Here is a 21,171-nt window from a genome sequence, read left to right as displayed (position 1 = left end):
ATTGACCTGGATCTGGGGCTTGGTCCTTTGGGATCAGGAGAACCTTTTTTCTTTTATTGGGGTATTGGTTTTCATAACCATTTGTCCCCATAACGAGTGGCACTGGTGGTGATACTGGGAAACTGGAGTGTCTAAGGGAATTGCTTGTGTGACTTGTGATTAGCCAGTGGGGTGAGACCAAAGTCTTCACTGTCTGGCTGGTTTGGTTTGCCTTAGAGGTGGAAAAACCCCAGCCTTAGGCTGTAACTGCCCTGTTTTAAGCGATTTGTCCTGAACGGCGCACTCAGTTGGGTCCCGCCAGAACTGCATCGTTACAGGTGTCGACGGGAGAGCATCAGCTGTTGACTTACCAATGAAGACACCACGGTAAGTAGATCTAAGCAGGGCCGCCCAGAGGATTCAGGGGGCCTGGGGCAAAGAGGGGGAGCTTGTACTCACCGGGTGGCGCTCCGAGTCTGTGGCAGCAGCATTTCAGCGGCGGGGGGCCTTTCAGTCGCTCCACGTCTTCGGCAGCAGTGAAGGGCCTCCCGCTGCCGAAATGTCGCCGAAGACCTGGACCGCCGCCGGGTGAGAAAAGGGATTCTTGGTCAGGGCTCGCGGGGCCCCTGCTTGCCCCCCCCCCCCCCGGGCGGCCCTGGATCTAAGTACGTCAACTTTGGCTATGCTATTCACATAGCTGAAGTTGCGTATCTTAGATCGACCCCGCGTGGCAGTGTTGACAAAGCCCTGCATTTTCATACTTTCAAAGATTGGGTTTCTTTTAACTTTATTCTTAACTCTGAATATACTGGGTTTCTAATGCTAATTTTTGATAGCTATAAAATTATTGTAAGATTATTTACCCTTAAGTGACCGTTACATACTCTAAATTGTAACTCCAGATTAACCAAATTTAAATTTAGTCTTAGACTGGGAAACCAACCCTTTGCCTCAAATACATGATCTCACGTTGCTGCACATCTTGTAAATACTACCATACGTATATTTAACATAGTGCACAGATGTATGCAGTTCAACTGCTCTATTAATTGATGCCATTAAGTTGTATCTAAAACAGCTTGAGCAATGAAGAAAGATTGACAAACATAAAATCTTAAAGTTTGCACTATTTGTTTCAGCCTTCAAGAGACCCCATCAACTTGAAAAATAGTTGACTCCAGAATATTATTTAAAGTCAGGGTCAGATACTTCTGAGTATCACCATCTGAGTCCTCCTGCTAGTTGTTCAATTTGCAATTTCCTATTTTTAAAAGTGAATTTTTTGTCCTATTGCTGTGTGAAAGACCTATGCAAACAGTGGAAACTGACTGAAGCCAAGATGCTGTAGAAAGTTAATTCAGTGCTTAACTTTACTTTTTTCAGTTTTAATGACCTAAATTTAAGGCAGTTTCACAAACTTTGGAAGAGGCAGTGTGGCCTATTGCAGCGGCTCTCAACCTTTCCAGACTACTGTACCCCTTTCAGGAGTCTGATTTGTCTTACATACCCCAAGTTTCACTTAAAAACTACTTGCTTTCAAAAAACAGACATAAAAATAGAAAAGTGTCACAGCACACTATTACTGAAAAATTGCTTGCTTTCTCATTTTGTTTGTATGAAATTTTAGTTTGTACTGACTTTGCTAGTGCTTTTTATGTAGCCTGTTGTAAAAGTAGGCAAATATCGAGGTGAGGTGATGTGCCCCCTTGAAGACCTCTGTGTACCCCCAGGGGTACATGTACCTAGGGTTGCCAACTTTCTAATCGCACAAAACTGAACACCCCCGCCCCTTCCCAAGGCCCCGCTTCCGCTTGCTCCATCCCCACTCCCTCCATCGCTTGCTCTTCCCCACCCTCACTCACTTTCATAGGGCTGGGAAGGGGGGTTAGGGTGTAGGAGGGGGGTGAGGGCTCTGGCTGGGGGTGCGGGCTCTGGGGTGGGGTCAGAGATGAGGGCTCCAGGCGGGGGTTGGGGTGCAGGGGGTATGGGCTCTGGGTAGGGTGACCAGATAGCAAGTGTGAAAAATCGGGATGGGGGGTAATAGGTGCCTATATAAGACAAAGCACCCGAATATCAGAACTGTCCCTATAAAATCAGGCCATCTGGTCACCCTAGCTCTGGGTGGGGCCAGAAATGAGTGGTTCAGGTTACAGGAGAGGGCTCTGGTCTGGGGCAGGGGGTTGGGGTGAGGGTGAGGGCTCTGGCTGGGGGTTCAGGCTCTGGGGTGGGGCTGGGGATGAGGGGTTTGGGGTGCAGGAGGGGGCAGGGTGTTGGGGGGGTGGGAGGGGACTCTGGGCGGGGGCAGGGGTGCAGAGGGGGGGTGAGGGCTCCGGCTAGGGGTGTGGGTTCTGGGGTAGGGGCAGGGGACGAGGGGTTTGGAGTATTGGGGGGGGTATGTGTGTGGGTTCCGGGAGGGAGTTTGGGTGCGGGAGGGGGTGCGGACTCCCAGCTATGCTTACCGTGGCTCCCAGGAATTGGCCGCCAGGTCCCTGCAGCTCCTAGGTGCACGGGTGGCCAGGGAGGCTCCATGCACTGCTTTTGCACCTGCAGGCGCTGCCCCCACAGTTACCATTCGTCACAGTTTCCAGCCAATGGGAACTGCGAAGCTGGCCCTTGGAGCAGCGCGCAGAGCCTCACTGGCCACCCATGCATCTAGGGGCTGCAGGGAACTAGCGGCTGCTTCCAGGAGCTGCGCAGAGCTAGGGCAGGCAGGGATCCTACCTTAGCCCCGGGCCCCCAAAAGGACTTTTAACGGCCTGGTTGGCAGTGCTGATGGGAGCCACCAGGGTCCCTTTTCGACCGGGCGTTCCAGTCGAAAATGGGTCATCTGACAACCCTACATGTACCCCTGGTTGAGAACCATTGGCCCACTGGATAGATCACTGGCCTGAGACTCTATTCCCAGCTGTGCAACTGGTCTGCTGGGTAATCTTGGATAAGTCACTTCACCTCCCTGTGCTTCAGTTTCTTCATGTGTAAAATGGGGATAGTACTTACCTCCTTTGTAAAGTACTCTCAAATCTACTGATGAAAAGGGCCACCTAACTGCAGCCTCACAAACTTGAGCAGGATCCAGGAGAAGCATTAGGATACTCCAAACCACTCAAAGGCCTTCAGAGAAGGAAGGAACATGAGTTTCAGTTATTCAACCCAGTGGGTTGACAACTTTGTATTGTAATCCTCAATGCCAAATAACTGCCATGGGTAGGCACTCCAGACATTAGTCTCAACTGCATTGCACTTTGAGGCTGGATAAATCACAGGCAGCGTCTCACTAAAACGTTGCCCACCTCTCCAGAAACCAACCAAGCAAACAAAACACTTGCATACTGCAATGTCACCCACCATCAAGCACCCCTGCAGCGTCACACCAGCCTCCCACTCTCTCCTTTATTGCTTGATGCAATGCCCAGAGTGGCAGCATGCGCACAGATGGACTTGGGCAGCACGGATAGGATCATTGCATACTCCTCCAGCTCTCCTCACGACAAGGGAAAAAGGCATTGGAGATTGGTGGGGGGTGGGGAGGAGATTCCCCCAACTCACCCAGCAAGCTATAAAACTACAGGTCCCAGCATGCGCTGGGCGCGCGTGCGCAGTGACGTCCCAGCGCCCTTTCGAGACGCATGCGCTGCGGCGTGCGGGTCGGTTGAGTAAGGCGGGGTGCGATTGGCTGCGGGGAGGCGGCCGAGTGTGGGAAGCGCAGTGACGGAAGGAGCGGGGGGCAAATGGCGGAGAGATGGTCCAGGGCCCTGTTCAAAGAGCAGCGATAATCCTGGTGCGGAGAAAGCGGCGCCGGAGGAGGCGGCGCCGGGGGTCCTAGCGCCAGCGCGCACCCCCCACCCCGGCGAGGGAGGCTCCGCGGGGGGGGGAGGGACGCGGAGGAGTCGCGTTGGCGAGCGTGTCCGCGGGCGGAGACTCGGGGCCGAGGAAGCCCAGGTAGCCGCGTTCTCGGGGGCGAGTTCGGAAAGTGCCGAGAGCAGGAGAGGGGTCCCCCGCCGCCTCCTTCCTCCCTGGGTGAGACTGAGGTAGGTACCGAGCGGCAGGGAGAGACCGGGCCGGCTGCCCGGCTCCCTAGGCCTGTGAGGCCTCCAGTCCTGGGAGAAGGCCCCATTGCTCCTTCCACCGGGGCTGCCCCCCACCCCGTGTCTCCTGCTCTCTATCGCGGGGGGCGGGGGGCAGCCCCTCGAGTGGGGAGGAGACTGGAAAATTCCAGCGGCCTAGGAAGTCCGGGGGGGGCGGGCAACTTTCCCTCAACGCAGCTCCCTGCGAGCCGGGCCCGGAAGTTTGCGGGGAGGGGGGAAGGGGAGTTGAGGGAACTTTCCCCACCTCCCCCAGTAGCTCGGAGGCTGGCTTCAGGCGCTGCTGTCTGGTGTGCAGAGGAGCAGGTGGCGCTTAATCCGGGTTGGGTGCGGAGCCTGCTGCTTCCTGTTCGCGGGGTGGGAGCCTCCTTCGTCACTAAACACTCGGGGCAGCTACTTCGGTTCTTACTGCTTGGAGGTGGAGGGGCCTGAGGTGCGAGGGCAGGGAGGGGCGGGACACCGTATCACAAATTGAGTCTATATGGTGGTACAGGATGATGGTGTCTCCCCTGGGATTTCATCAGCTTCGTATGTCTCGTGTTTAAACTATTTTTCTTCCCTTTGATTATGGAAGGGAAACGATGGGTAAAAAGTAAGGAGAAGCGGGCTACTTTCCACCTTTAAAACTAACAGTCAGTCAGGTCTGATTAGGCCTTAGTTAGCTTTTCAGAAAACAGTATTTAAAATGATGAGGAATACGGTTCTTAAAATGGGTTTCAATGAACAGATTGCAGTAAACAGTTTTTTTTTGTATTTATATTACCTGCATTGTTTGGTGCCCAGACATTGCGCCATTGTGCTAGAGTAGGAGAACTAGAAAGTGCTAGGGCATAGAAACCAGAAAGCGAAAATAAAAAATATATTGTTGAAGCTGAGTGGAAAAGCAAGAAGAGAATCAGCATTAATAAGTGAAAGTTAAATTAGTTTTTAAATATTCTGTAATGCATTTAAAGTATTTTTAATCTGATTATGAACCTTAAAGATGGGTCATGAATTGATCATGTAGTAATAGTCACTTAATGCTCATCTGTTTACTTATTCATATTTAACTAATCAAGGAGCACAACACAGATTTTTAATTTCTGTATTCTTGTATAGTCTTATACATTTTTATTAGAATTTTTGGATAAGACCGTTAAGCATCTGTGAAAATATCCTTATATTTTATTATGAATATAAGGAGGTTAGTCTATATGGTAGGGCTTTATAGCCTGCAATTAAATGACTTTTGGTAACTTGCTGTTTTTTTTAAAGCAGTTTTTTGTGATTGTTTAGATTTGCCAATATTTTTGCAGAGTGCTGAAGATGTGAAGTGCTATAAGTCTTTGAATCAAGGTTTGACACAACTCACGTGTTGTCGGTGAATTAAAAAAAAAAAATTTCCCTAGTGTAGGAGCTGTATAGGTTATCAGTTTCTACAAAATTCAGTGTAATATTTTGTTTCTAACCCTTGTGGTAGTAAAGATGACATTTCAAATATGAACTGTTCTGTCTTTTTGAGTCTTCAGACACAGATCAGTTGCCTCTGCTGTTACTCGTTCCTGAGCAGCAACATAGTAAAACTAATCATTTTGGTAAGCTTTGCTCTGTTGTTTTAAAACATGTGGAGCAATAAGGATCACCTCAGGTTCACTCAGCTCCTTGAGGGGAAAATGGAACATTAGAGGCAAATATTGAACTATTTACATAGGAGAAACAAAAATGAGATTTAGAGAGTAGCTACTGCTCAACAGCCAGGAGATTCTAGTTGGGTGTGAAGGGGGAGAGAGAATCACAGAGCATGCTAATTCTACCAGTAGCCAGAGGTGTCAGTTTCAAATTAATCCTGCAAAATAGCAGAAATGGAAGATGGAGCAGAGTTCAGGAGTAATATCTGTAAATCCTGTCATCATCCTCTGTATTAACTACTGTAAAGATGGAATTCTCAAGAGGATGTTATTGTAAGATATGACATTAACAGTGTAAACTTCTTAAGTCCTAGCATGGTGTATTTCTAGTCTTCTTATGCCCAGGACCAAAGACTGAAAATTTGTTTGTTACTATGGCAAGTGAAACTTGGCCCTGCCAAGGAAAGGGCGATTAATATAAATACGATTCTTACTAGAGATGACTATTGGAATAACATGGCTGGAAGACAGTCTGGTCTTGTGGTCAAGCTTATTCAGATATTTCAAGTTAAGAAATTATTTAGACCAAAATGAAAAGAGAAATTTCAAGAGAAAGCAAAATGATGCAACTGTCCAGAGGAAAAGAATAGTAAGGTGAGTAGAATTTTTGCAGGTACAGGACACACACACAAAGTTACTTTTTCTGGCCATAATATGGGTATGCATAAATGGTAGCTTACAAATCTGAAATCCTTTACCATACATTAACTATTAAGAAAGGAAAATTCTTCTCAAGGCAACTTTGTACCCCAATTTAGGATTTATAGGAACAGATATTTACCTAGGATCAATGGAAATTTTCCATAAGTTCTTTAAAAAAAAAATCAGCAAGACGTCTAATCCTATCCCCCATAGCATTTGCCACTCCATATCTGTGTTTGCAGACCTGCAATTTGAAATTTACTGTAACAAAATTTAACTCGATCCATTATCAGTGCCCAGGCTGAAGAAATCTAAAAGTAAATAGCATATATAGGGAAAATAAATGTTTGACATTTTTAATAATGTAAAATATAGACAAGGTATTTTTTTACCTGTCTTCCTCTTTAAATTAAAATAAGGGCAGCAGTGAAACAGAGAGAAAGAATTGTTCAAACATGTTTCCATTTAACCTGTGATAGTTTTTTTTTTAAACTTAGCCACATCCGCAATGGCCAGTGAACAAAGTTGTTTCAACTACTCTTACATTTCTATGATAACAAGAACATTTAGGTTTGAAAGGGACCTTGAGAGGTCACCTAGTTCATTTTCCTGTGGTGAGGCAGGGCCAACTATACCTAGACCATCCCTCATAGGTGTTTGTCCAACCTGTTCTTAAAAACCTCCAGTGATGGGGATTCCAAAACCTCTTCTGGTAACCTGTTCCAGAACTTAATTATCCTTATGGTTAGATTCCTTTTCCTAACACCTAACTTAAATCTCCCTTGCTGCAGAGTAAACCCATTGATTCTTGTTCTGTCTTCAGTGGATATGGAAAACAACTGATACCATCCTTTTTATAAAAGCCCTTAACGTATTTGAAACTGTTACTATGTTCCCCCTCAGTCTCTCTCCAGTTTGTCCACATCTTTCTTAAAGTGTGGCGACCAAAACTGTCCGCAGTACTCCAGCAGAGGCCTCACCAGTACCAAGTGGGACATTTACCTTCTGTGTGTTATGTTCCTGTTAGGCTAATATCACTCTGGGGTGTACTTTCTTACAATTGCATCACATTGTTGACTCATGTTCAGTTTATGATCCAGTATAACCAACATATTCTTTTTAGAACTACTATCATCTGGCCAGTTATTCCCTATTTTGTATTTGTGCATTTGATTTTTCCTTTTTATGGGATTACTCTGTACTGTATGGAATTTACTGATTTCATCTTGTTGAATTCAGAGCAATTCTCCAATTTGTCAAGGTTATTTTGAATTCTGATTCTGTCCTCCAGAATGCTTGTCACCCCTCCCAACTTGGTGTCATCCTCAGATTTTATAAGCATATGCTCCGAGCATGCCATTATCCAAGTAATTATTGAAAATATAAATATCAGAATCCAGGTCAGACCCCTGAGCGACCCCACTAGATACATCTTCTGTGTGACACCCAATCATTTATAACTACTGCAGGACTACCGGCCTTCAATCTGTTGTGCACCCCCCTTACAGTAATTTTATCTAGTCCACGTTTCCCTAGTTTGCATATGAGAATGTCCTATGGGACTATGTCAGAAGCCTTACTAAAATCCAAGTATATCATGTCTGCTACTCCTACCCCCCCATTCACCAGGCCAGTAACCCTGTCAGGGAAGGAAATTAGTTTGGTTTGGCATGCTTTGTTCTTGACAAATCCGTACTGGCTATTACTTATAACCCTATTATCCTTGAGGTGCTTACAAATTGGTTGTTTAATAACTTGTTCCAGTATCTTTCCAGGTTTAGAAGTTAGGCTGGCTTGTCTATAATGTCCTGGATCCTCCTCCTTCTCTCCCCCCCTCCCCTTTTTAAAGATAGGTACTCTGTTTGCCCTTCTTAAATTGTCTGTGACCTCCATGAGTTGTCAAAGACAATCATTAATGGTTCTGAGATTGCTTCAGCTAGCTGCGTAAGTACCCTAGGGTGAATTTTGTCAGGCCATGCTCACTTGAATACATCTTATTTACCTAAACATTATTCAAAATGTTTTTTCCTTATTCTGGCTTGTGTTCCTTCCCCCTTGTTAATGTTAATATTGTGTTAAGCATCTGATCACAATTAAACTTTCTGTTGAAGACTGAGGTTTGGCTGTGGTTGCACTGGGTATCCTGAACAGTATTAGAAATGGATTTAGCTAGAACTATATACTTTGTTCCGGGCTATGAATCGTGCAAAAGCTTATTTACAAGCCGAACTTAATACATTTGAGGATTATGACAGTGGTCTTTTTCTGGTTAATAACACTATTTGTCCTTGCATGCACAGATGGGGCAAAATACATCACAGCAATATTACTAACTAAACCTTACCTCAGCCTTGTGAAAAGAGCATAAAAGAGTGAGTGAAGTCATCATTGCTGTTTACGATGACTTGAGATTTGAGGCAACTACAGAATTGTGAAATATTTTAACACTTTTCTTTTATGACAAAAAAACACCTTTTAAAAACCAGACTGGATTATAGAGTCTAACTACTCTAATATGAGTTGCACATACAAATGCAGCATGAAAATGGTCTAAAGTTAAACAAAATACACAAAGCCTTTCTAATTTTAATAAAAATAATGGCCTCAAACCTTGGAAATAAAGGTATTATGTAGGAGTTCTGACATGAGAATAGAACAATCCAAATATTTATTCATAGCAGATACGTATTTACAGACTCAGGGTGGTGAATTTCTACTAATTAAATGAGGACAAGTAAGTGACTGTTTTAAATTGATAGGCATGATGCCTGTTGCAGAATTCACTTTAAAAAATACACATGGGTAAATGAAGGGAATTATGCCAGTCAAAAATAAACAGGCAATGCTGTATACAGTACGATCATAAAACTAAAGTGTCCAGTGTGCTCTAATAAAGAGTGGGAAAATAATCACTTGCACTAAAGAGTAACAATATACAGAAACTAGTTTATCTAATTTTCTCTTCCCACAGAGAATATGAAACAGCTGTCAAAATGACATCCAGATTTGGAAAGACATACAGCAGGAAAGGGGGAAATGGCAACTCAAAGTTTGATGAAGTCTTTTCTAACAAACGGACCACCCTTAGCACAAAATGGGGAGAAACCACATTTATGGCCAAATTAGGACAGAAGAGGCCCAATGTCAAACCAGATATTTCAGAAATTCCTAAAAAACCCAAAGTTGAAGAGGAGGTAACAGAAGATCCATTTGGATTTGATAGTGATGAAGAATCTCTGCCAGTGTCTTCAAAGAATGTGTCGCAGGCTAAAAGCTGCTCTCAGCTGGAACCCATTGAAGCTGCTCAGTCTGAGGACTTCATTTCTCTACTTGAAGCTAATAGCAGAATTAATCAGCCAATCAGCGGAGACAACATTGTGTCCAGCAAGAGCATATCTTTTGACAATATTGTTCATGGTTTAAAAGAAGAGAGCACAAACAGAAACATAGAGGATGGGGACAGCAAGAGCAGCAGAGCTAAACTCATAACAGGTAAATTTATATTAAACCGTCTAATAGTAGTATTTAAACAGTTAAGCATACTGTGATTTTTAGTAATCTGTGTACAACAACTGTTTTTTAAATTGCTGCATTGTCTGAGGTTTGGTTAAATGTTGTAATCAAACCTAGGACCAAATAATCTTGCATATCGAGAGCAAAAACTAACTGTGGATACAGAGACGCATACTATATTTTATTTATCAAGTGTAAATGAAAAAAGCAGACTCTTGTCTTTACAGTATGGTTAAGGGACCAGCTACCACTCTCTAAAACAGTGGTGGGCAACCTGTGGCCTGCAGGTTGCCCACCACTGCTCTACAAAGACTAACGTTGCAAGCAGTTCTGAGGTTTATTCTTCCTTCGCTATGCATGTATACTTCCACATGTTCCCTACCCTCAAGTACAGTTAGTGGTTACATGGGTTCTTGCATATGTGATATTATGAAGACCATGTAATTCAAGGGATTGGTGATAGTCTGTTTTTATGTAGCTGGTTCAAATCTAGTGCAGACAGGTAGTGAGTGATAAGATAAACATCTATCCTGGCTATTGACTTGTGTGAAATGAGTGAGTGCACTGAATTTCCTCCTGCACAGATGTATACATCACAAAAACCTTCATAACTGGCATATTAGTTTTAATGCAAATCAAATAACTAGAGACGTGTAGATTGAAGTTCCCTCCTCTGACTTCTAGCTGTTTTCAATTCAGTGTTGAGGCAGCATAGAGGATCTGGTACTGTTCTCACTTATGCTTTTTTTTTTTTTTTTTTGACGAATGCACTTAATTCTTTGGAGCATTATTGATAAGCACTATATTCACTTTTAAAAGGTTTTTAAAATGATCTTTGATCTCATTTACTTTAGAGCTTTGATGTAAATAGCTGATATCAAAACTAATAAAAATGCAACTTTCTTTTTACCTGTTCAAGTTTTGGACAGTGATTGTTCTTAAAATGTAGTGGGCCATACTAGACCAAAGCCTGTCAAGATGACACCTTGCAGCCTTGCTATATTGTTTTTGCTTGGACTACTACATTAAATTTCTGTTTTTAAAAAAAAAAAAAAAAATTGAGTCTTGGTATGTAGTTAACTGACCAGAAAAATAAGTGGACCCCAGTCTGTTTGCCATGCAGTAGACCAAAATGGTATTTAATGGCTTAAGATGAGCGTAGCAGGAGTATGCAAGTAAGGCAGTAGTAGTAATGGATAGAAGAAAATAAATTTAAAGTTTGGACTTACAATACAAGTTTATTACTGTAGGGAAAAATCCACTTGTTAGCCTAATGTTGAAAACATGAGGTGTGGATAAACAACTGTGAAAATTCTAAATTTATCTAGTTTTATTGGCTATTAACTTAATTACAACAAACAGTGCAAGCCCAGTCACTCCAGTTGTTAATTATGTAAATGAGCTAACCCCCTTCAACTCTTTGTATTTGTGGAATTCTAAGTCAATAGAGTATGCTCCTTCACACAATATCCTATCATGGGGATATTAAACAAGTTGTAGGAAACCAAGACAGTAGAAGCAGTTGGATTTTTCAGGAGTAGTGTTTATTTTGCCCAGTTACTGTAAATGAAACTGAGATAGTTGAGCAGCCATTATGTTTGTATCGAGGTTTATCCAAAGCAAAGCAAAGTGCACTATGAAAACATCAACCAGAGCATTGAGCCAGTGGGCAGGGGAGAGTGCAGCAGCTAGTGTAAATATAACTTCTTCTGAGACTTCCTTGTTGCACTGATTACTACTTAAGTAAATCTTGAAATGTAAGGCTACTTTTCAAACCCAGAGAGTTCATTTTATTCATCTTGGGACACTAAAGCAAAGAAACTTGCTTTACTGCTGGTGACTAACCTATGATCACACTTGAGACCTCATCTTAATGTGCAATAAGGGTGTTTTTCAGTCATGTTAGGTGTTAGGACAACTGAGTTTAGTGTAATTGGAAATCTCTCAATGCTTTTTAAGGTTTGGCTAGACTAGGATTTAAAGGTGTAAAGTTAGCATGTGCAAGCATCACATCTTTAAACTTTAGTCTAGATGACCTAAAATGCAAGCTAACACATTTGAAACCATGTTATAATGTCTAATCTAAAACAGTCAGTTAACATGGCTTCAGATGTTACTCTTTCTTAATGAACGTTGAGAGTACTTCAAACATATTTAACTTGATTGAGCTAACACACTAGGTTTTTGCTTGCTTTAAAGTTGTCTGCTCACAAATTTGTTGCAATGTAACTCATTTTTGACTTGAGTTATGACTTTAGTGACCTTCAAATTAAAAGGTTTTTGAGGGCAACTAATATGGTAAATCCCTTATGATCGATTGATGTAAAGATGGGATGACTTAATGAACATTTCTCAAGCAGAATTAAGAGTTCAATATGCTGAAATATAATAGAGGGATTGTAACAGAAGACTCGTAGGCAAAAGTTGCTATTAGGTAATAGGTATAAGTTTGTCAAAATATACTTATAGCTTCCTCCCCAGCTAATTTTCTCCAGCATAAGTAGGGATTTAGTTTAAGTGACCTGCTATAAAATACTAATCTGTACTAAGAAAAAAACAGCTGCTCAATGATAGTCGAAAGATAAACCTGTACTGGGATCAGATAAAATCCCACGGAGCAGTTCTTATCTGGGTTCCTGACATACTTTATAGAATAACAATTAATCACCACCTTCTGTAGGGCGCAGATCCAAAATAGGTATTGCCCATAAAATGCACATGTATGCAGTGTATTAATATTAACTTTTTACATTTGGTATTCTTGCAAAATCTTTTGGCACCTGTTTTCAAAAATCTTGAAATGACCAGTTTTATTAAAGGTTGTAAATGAAGCTCATTAATATCCCCTCTTACCTGTTGAAATACATTAGATTTTCAGATGAGATAAAAATGAGATTCTGATCATTTGTCGTCATTAAAGATTTTGTAGCACATTTCACAAGAGGATGGGTGGTATTTTTTAGTATATGTATATTGGGTAAATTCCAATTTGGGTAACTATACCTTTCTTAAATATTCCTGGACCTTGAAACAAATGAAGTATTACTTCCTGCCTTAAATTGTTGTGTGATGTTGTTTGGTAACTTTGCATTTCACGCTAGTGATGGCTGCATTTCACTAGTGGTTAAAGAGATTCTTTTATAGTAAGAGTGACAGCTATGACAATATCCTGAACAAACTTTAAGGAATTTAAGAGCCCTATCCATAAGGAATATCTTACCAAATTCACCAGTCCATTATGGTCATAGGATTTGAAAATTGGTACATTTCACATTTTTAGAGATTTAAATCTGAAATTTCATGGTGTTGTAACCGCAGGGGTCCTGACCCAAAAGGGGATTTGGGAGGGCGTTGTTTGCAAACCTGTTGTAGGGGAGTGTCAAAGCTGAATCCCCACTCTGGTACTTGGAGTGCAGACGTTGGGGGCCCGCAAGGATTTTAAAAATTAATACTTGCCAATCCAGGCTTGTATTACACTCCCAAGGTTACACCTTTTCTCTGACTTGGTAAACGCTGCCGCCACCCAAATGCAAAAAAAACCCTTGAACCCAGGAAGGAGCACTTGGGAATTCCTTCCTCTGGGGTACCCTCAAGCCCTTTCACGCTCCTTCGGGGAAGAGCTGAGAAAGAAAACAAAGGAAATTAGCTATGGCCACCAGCTAATTAAACAACATATGCACAAACCTCTTAGGGATACACAAATCCAATCCTGTTCTTTAAAAAAGGTATTAAAAACAAAAAGAAAGGAAATACATTTGGAACTTAGGCTTTTTGCTAGATCTTAAAAGAAAGTTACAAAAATTAAGCATCAAGATAGCTCTTCAGGTTCAGCTTAATCTGGTGAACTTTGTTAACCCTTTACGGGTAAAGCAAGCAGAGAACAGCCACCAAGAGGGACTTTATAGCTAACTGGCTGGTTGGGTGTCCATAAAAGGGAGCTACTCCCCCTTTCATTTATCACAGGGGGTCATGGGATTGCCACTCACTTCTTTGCTGCCTTTAGAGCTTCCTGTAGCTGCAGGAGGTTCATGGAGGTGGGTCTGATCTCCAACCTCATCCCCCCCCCCCCCCGCCCCCCTGCACGGGAGGTCCCCCTCCCCCCCGGGACCCAGGAGCCCCCCCCCCCCCATGCTCGTAGGAACAAGGGGAGTTTGGACCCACATCCACAAGTCTCCTCCAGCTGCAGGAACCTCTGGGGCTGCTGCCCACTCCCAGAGTGTCCTGCAGCAGTGGGAGGCACCCGGAGGTGGGTCTAGTCCATCCCCTGCACAGCTACTTTGGAGGGGAGAGGGGGACAAGTCTTGTCCCTGCCCAGCCAGAGCTAGGAGCCCCCTTGGCTGGGGCGCTCCTAGGAACAAGGGGACATCAGATATCACAGGGAAGGGTTTATTTCACGGTCTGTGACCCATTTTTCACAGCTGTGAAATTGGTAGGGCCCTACTTATGGAATTAAACTTGATTCAGTAAGGTTTAATTTAAGTATTGAGGAAATTCATAGTATTGAAAATGTTTGAGATATTGTGGGATTGTACCAACTTCTTTAAGGCTATGTCTACACTGTGCTTGCATCGGTAAAACTTTTTTTGTCAGTTGGGGTGTGGGAAAAAAAACACCCCTGACAGACACAAGTTTTACCGAGGAAAAGCGCCGGTCTGGAGAAAGCTTTGCCCGCATGAGACGCTCTTCTGCTGACAGTTTCCACTCCTTATTGGGGGTGGTTTTATTTTGTCAGCGTGAGAACTCTCTCTCCTGCTGACAGAGTGGCTATAATGTGTAGGCACAGAGGCACAGCTATAGTGGCACAGCTGTGCCGCTTTAAGGTGCACGGTGTAGACATAACCTAAGAGGAAGGCAGGATAAATGCATCTTAGGAACTCTTTGGGATAATAAGTGTGAAGTAGATTTCCTAGGAAATAGTTGAGGGGTGAGAAGAATACAAATGACCCACCTCAGGTCCATTCTTTTTGAAGCTGCACTTTGAGCAGAGACACATTGGCTGTTTACCTTTCATGGTTTCTTCAAAGAGCCAAACTGGATAAATGAGTGACTCTTACTCATGCTTGTCCTTGTTCGGAGCAAAGGGTGTGATGAATTGAAACCACACGAAAATGTGTGGATAGGGGTTGGAGGTCTGCTTGTGCCAGAGTGCCATTTTTTTAGTTGGGGTGATCTCTGATTAGCGTGCATGTAGGTTCTTCTATTATTTTAAAGATATTTTTTCTGTATTGCTTTTACTTTAAGAATAAAATATGCTTGCTAAGAAAGAACTGTGTGGTAACTTATGACTGGGTAATTACACTGTGTACCGTGTCTAAGGAGAGAAGCAAAGCAGGCCTGCTTTGGGGAATAACACTGAAGGTAGGGAACAGTTCAGACTAGAAATACCCCACTCAGAATGAAGAGAGATGTGGGTTTCCACCAAAGAGACGGCTGGGTAGCTGGAAACTTAGAAGGGATGCCATTGCTGAACCATAGAGAGTGATAGAGATGCACTTGCCCTGGACTGAGAGAGTAAGGACATCAGTTTACAAAGGCTTTTTTGGAGCAGTGTCTGATACGTGTCCTCTTCTTTTAGTTACCCGCTTCTGTAATGAGATCTTGCTATTTTGATAACTCAGCATATGACAGGGCCATTTCTTAAGGGATTCCATTAAGAGTTGTTGAGTATGTCCTTTGCAAAATGTTGTAGCCAGCCAGCTTCCATTTTAAATTCTGTTAAAGTAAATTACTTTTCTGTAGTTGTAACCTGAGTAAGATGCACTTCAAAATGCAAACTATATTTGTGCAAACTGATCAATAGATTAATCTTTTAAAATGTGATAGAAATTCTAGAGGCATTGTCCTACCTTACATTTCTGTCTCTGCAGTATATAATATAATTAATACTGAAGAGATCTTTAACTTAGAGATAGTCAAATGTATGATTTTTATTCATTTATTTTTATGTCAGTTGTTTTGAAAATATTTCAAGTGAAGAACTGTTTTAATAGAACTTAGACCTAGGTCTAAGTTCTATTAAAACAGTTCTTCACTTGAAATATTTTCAAAACAACTGACATAAAAATAAATGAATAAAAATCACACATTTGACTATCTCTATCTGGTCTATTTCAAAGCTAATAGGTTTAAAATCTTCCAGATTATAAAAATAGAAAAATAAGATGAAAAAAGTAGTAGTGTTTTCAGAATCCACAGAAATGTAGTAGTACATACCTCCTCTACCTATCTTGCAATATTTATCTATTGTAGCTTCTGGAGTTGTTGAAATTGAAGCTGTTGTCCAGGCAGTGTCTTTTGATTGAGTTAGTATGCATATTCTTGAAATGTGTAATTTTGTCTAATTTTTTTCATAAATTGCATTCATTATTAGGTGCTCTGTAATGGGTTCCAGTTCTGTAAATATTTCCACTCTTGGTTGTGTAAGAATATTTTGTTGGTTGCCTGTAATCACTTGTTGTCCTTCAGATATTCTACCTGGGATATTCAACAATGAGCAAGTTGCTAAGAAATCTTAAATTTTCTGGGCGCAGTTATTTTTAACATCCTCACTTATCACTCAGGGCTCATGCAGTCCTGCCTAGTGGTTCATTGCCTCCTTCTCTGCACTGCCTATGCCACGGTTGGGCAAACTTTTTGGCCCGAGGGCCACATCTGGGAATAGAAATTGTATGGTGGGCCATGAATGTTCATAAAATTGGGGTTGGGGTGCAGGAGGGGGTGTGGGCTCCAGAGTGGGGCCAGAAATGAGGCGTTCAGAGTGCAGGAGGGGAGTGTGGTGCGGGGGAGGAGGAGTTTGGGGTGTAGGAGGGTGCTCTGGGTTGGGACTGAAGGGTTCGGAGGGCGGGAGCAGGGGGTTGGGGCTTGGGGAGGGGCTCTGGGCGGCGCTTACCTCAAGTGGCTCCCGGAAGCAGTGGTATGTCCCTTCTCCGGCTCCTATGTGAAGGCACAGCAAGGCAGTTCTGAAAGCTGCCCCGTCCGCAGGCACCGCCCCTGCAGCTCCCATTGGAGCGTGTAGCAGCTGGAGCAGGGCCATGCGGCTGCTTCCAGGAGCTGCGTGGAGTGGCCCCTGACCCTGCTCCCCAGCTGGAGCGCCGGAACAGGGCAAGCCCCAGACGCTGCTCCCTAGTGAGCTTGAGGACCAACTTAAAACGGCTGGCAGGCTGGATCTGGCCCGCAGGCTGTAGTTTGCCCACCCCTGGCCTATGCACATAAATAAAATGGCACAGCTGTGCTTAACTGCTTTTGCACCTCGCTCTTATGCTCTGAATACACCTTTAGCTCAAAAAGAGTGTTTGAGTTAATTTCAGTGGTGAATACTTCACAGGAAATGGGTAGCTCTAAACAGGAGGCAGTTGAAAGTCAGTTCTGTTCCCTACTGGCTCTCCCGATAGTGCATGCATTTACCAGGGCACTGCCTCCTGTATTCTGATTGCGTGGGTTAGGGAGCTCCTATATTTGGTGTTTAAGTTTAAACCCAGCAGATGAAACTCAGTATTGTTTCATAACTCCCTTGGCAATATAAGCTTCATTAGATTCTTAGTTTCAAATTGCTTCGTATCTTCAGTGCTCTATTTTTGTTTTTTAATTGTGGCATTGGCACATGGGTTCATAGAAGTAGGTAATTGGACCTATTATGTCATCTAATGCTTTGTCTAATTTTTCTTTTAAATGTGAAATGTAGAAGTGAAAGCTGTTTAACTTAGGAGACTATTGCATAGTGTAATAGATATCACGGTTGGGAAGGCTGAATACCTGGAGGGCCTACGTTTTCCTATAATGCCATCTCATTAATCCACATTCTTTATGGGGTTTTAAGATTTCTTCTCACTCTTGAAGGTGGGAGCAGTCTTTGTTTTAAGTGTGCTCTTGGCCACTAACTATGTTACATAGCAGTTAACCCTACAAATTTCAGGAACTAAAGTTTTAAAATGTAAGAGAACCATAGCAGCTGGGAGTATGGGGAAGGAAAAACAAGCAGAAATCTGAGAGATGTGGGCAGGATGGGATTGGCTGTTCTGATGACTGCTACAGCTGCCATAGTTAAAGAACGGAACTGCAGCTATTCACTGGCTGGTACAAAGCATGAGGAAAGTTCCCCGGTGGGGCGGGGGTGTGTGTGTGTGGAGAGAGAGATTGTGAGGGAATACCATCAGAGCTAGCCAGCTCTCTAGCCTCAAAGGATTTTGGTGCTCTGGGAGCTGTTCCCAGTATAATATGGTAGTCGGAACACAGCTGTTAGATTTGTAGTAGAATCCACATTCCCATCTGGGATTTTCTTTTTTAATCCCCTCCTCTACTTGTTTTGTGTTGATTTCCTCTTTTGGTCTGTTGTCCCCTCCTCACCACTTTTTCTACACTAGCAGCCCAAGTTCAGGCTACTATAGCCCTTATAAAAATGAAACTGACTAGTGATCAATTTCACTGTGATGCTTCTATGATCATTCCATTTGTAGGTTTTTCTTTCAAAAGTGTTCTGAGAATGGGGTAACAGCAATACCCCATTTTAAACACCTGTTTTTAAAATTTACTGTTAAATTTGTTTGCCAGGTTAATGTGTTTACTTTTTAATAAATTGTCATAACTTTGGCAAGTATTTGTTTTGTCCAACATATGTAAACTCCTGTATCAAATATGGTTGCTTTGTTCAGTGGCTTAAATAATGTATGCTAAATGTTACAGCAAAGGTTCTTAAGCAAGTTGCTGTTACTCCCCTGTTCAGAGCTCATCTAAGCTTTTTTTTTTTTTTTCCTTTTCCCTATTGCTATTGAGACTCTCTTCCTTTCTCAAAGCCTGTATTGTAAGACAGTTCATTTTAAGTTTTGGAAGGCCAAATATTTTGACTGCTTCCTAGCTGCTTTTATGTTTAAGAATCATAAAATTGTAGAACTGGAAGGGACCTCTAGATGTCATCTAGTCCAGTCCCCTGCACTCCTGCCACGAGTGATAAGTATCATCTAGACCATCCCTGAAAGGTGTCTGTCTAACCTGCTCTTAAAAATCTCCAATGCTGGAGATTCCACAACCTCCCTAGGCAGTTTATTCCAGTGCTTAACCACCCTGACAGGAAATTTTTTCTAATGTCCAAACCGCCCTTGTTGCAATTTAACCCCATTGCTTTTTGTCCTATCCTCAGAGGTTAAGGAGAACAATTTTTTTCCCCTCCTCCTTGTAACAACGTTTTATGTACTTGAAAACTATTATCATGTCCCCTCTCAGTCTTCTCTTCTGCAGATTAAACAAACCCCATTTTTGCTGTCTTCCCTCAGAGGTCATGTTTTCTAGACCTTTAACCATTTTTATTGCTCTTCTTTGGACTCTTTCCAATTTGTCCACATCTTTCCTGAAATTTTGCACCCAGAACTGGACATAGCACTCCAGTTGAGGCCTTATCAGAGTGGAGTGGAAGAATTGCTTCTCGTGTCTTGCTTACAACATGCTTGCTAATACATCCCAGAATGATGTTTGCGACCGTGTTACACTGTTGACTCATATTTAGCTTGTGATCCATTATGACCCCCAGATCCCTTTCTGCACTACTCCTTCCTGGGCAGCCTTTTCCCATTTTGTATGTGTGTAACTGATTATTTCTTTCTAATTGGAGTAATTTGCATTTGTCCTTTATTGAATTTCATCCTATTTACTTGAGACCATTTCTACAGTTTGTCACATAGGAACGACCATACTGGGTCAGATCAGAGGTCCATCTAGCCCAGTGTCCTGTCTTCCAACAGTGGCCAATGCCAGGTGCCCCAGAGGGAATGAACAGAACAGGTGATCATTAAGTGATCCAATCCCCTGTCGCCCATTCCCAGCTTCTGGCAAACAGAGGCTAGGGACACCATCCCTACCCATCTTGGCTAATAGCTATTGATTGGACCTATCCTCCATGAATTTATCAAGTTCTTTTTTGAACCTTGTTATGGTCTTGGCCTTCACAACATCCTCTGGCAAAGAGTTCCACAGACTGACTGTGCGTTGTGTGAAAAGAAATACTTCCTTTTGTTTGTTAATTTTATTTGGTGACCCCTAGTTCTTGTGTTATGAGGAGTAAATAACACTTCCATATTTACTTTCTCCACAACAGTCGGGTTTTATAGACCTCGATCATATCCCCCCCGTTAGTTGTCTTTTCCAAGATGAAAAGTCCCAATCTTATTAATCTCTCCTCATAAAGAAGCTGATCCATACCCCTAATCATTTTTGTTGCCCATTTCTGAACCTTTTCCATTTCAGTATATCTTTTTTTAGATTTGTCCAGATCACTTTGAATTTTAATCCTAGCCTCCAAAGCACTTGCAACCCCTTCCCATCCACAAACTTCATAAGTGTACACTCTATGCCATTATCTAAATTATTGATGAAGATATTGAACAGAAATGGATCCAGAACTGATCCTTGCGGGACCCTACTCAATATTCCCTTCCAGCTTGACTGTGAACCACTGATGATTACTCTCTGGGAATGGTTTTCCAACCAGGTATGTACCCACCTTTTGGTAGGTCCATCTAGGTTGTATTTCCCTAGCTTGTTTATGAGAAGGTCATGTGAGACCGTATCAAAAGCCTTACTTAAGTCAAGATATACCACATCGCCTGCTTCCCCCCGCATTGCCTACCCCCATCTACAAGGCTTGTTACCCTGTCAAAGAAAGCTCTTAGATTGGTTTGACACGATTTCTTGATAAATTCATGCTGGCTGTTTTCTCACCTTATTCTCTTCTAGCTGTTTGCAAATTGATTGTTTAATTATTTGCTCCATTCTGTATCTACTGAAGTTAAGATGAGTGGTCTGAAATTCCCCAGGTTGTCCTTATTTTCCTTTTTATAAATGGACACTGTTCGCCCTTTTCCAGACCTCTGGAATCTCTCCATTCCTCTATGACTCTTTTTGAAGATAATCGCTAATGGTTCAGATATCTCCTCAGTCAGCTCTTTGAGTATTCTAGGATGTGTTTCATCAGGCCCTGGTGATTGAAGACATCTAACTTGTCTAAGTAATTTTTAATTTGTTCTTTCCATGTTTTCTTTTCTGATCCTACCTCCCTGGCATTCAGTATCTTAGCTGTCCAATTGCTACTAATCTTTTTGGTGAAAACCTGAAACAGTCATTTAGTACTTCTGCCATTTCCACATTTTCTGTTATTGTTTTCTTCGCCTCCTCCATTTAATAACGGGCCTACCCTGTCCTTGGTATTCCTCTTGCTTCTAAATTTGTAGAATGTTTTGTTACACTTTATATCTCTAGCTAGTTTAATCTTGTTTTGTGCCTGGGCCTTTCTAATTTTGTCT

The 21,171-nt window shown here is 42.5% G+C and overlaps 1 protein-coding gene across 1 annotated transcript in view; it reads left to right on the top strand.

The window, feature by feature from the left end:
* Positions 1–3,662: 3,662 nt before the first annotated feature.
* The window catches only part of WAPL (WAPL cohesin release factor), a 125,409-nt gene continuing 107,900 nt past the window's right edge, over positions 3,663–21,171 (top strand). Inside the window, exons 1-2 of the mRNA XM_026650902.2 lie at positions 3,663–4,007; positions 9,342–9,862. Coding sequence (XP_026506687.1) covers positions 9,364–9,862 — 499 coding nt within the window. The 5' untranslated portion in view covers positions 3,663–4,007; positions 9,342–9,363. The remainder of the gene's footprint in view (positions 4,008–9,341; positions 9,863–21,171) is intronic.

This window comes from Terrapene carolina, unplaced genomic scaffold (assembly GCF_002925995.2).
Source record: "Terrapene carolina triunguis isolate 2854851 unplaced genomic scaffold, T_m_triunguis-2.0 Scaffold95, whole genome shotgun sequence".
Taxonomy (NCBI): domain Eukaryota; kingdom Metazoa; phylum Chordata; order Testudines; family Emydidae; genus Terrapene; species Terrapene triunguis.
Note: the sequence above shows the minus strand (reverse complement) of the source record. Positions and strands in the feature narration are given on the sequence as shown.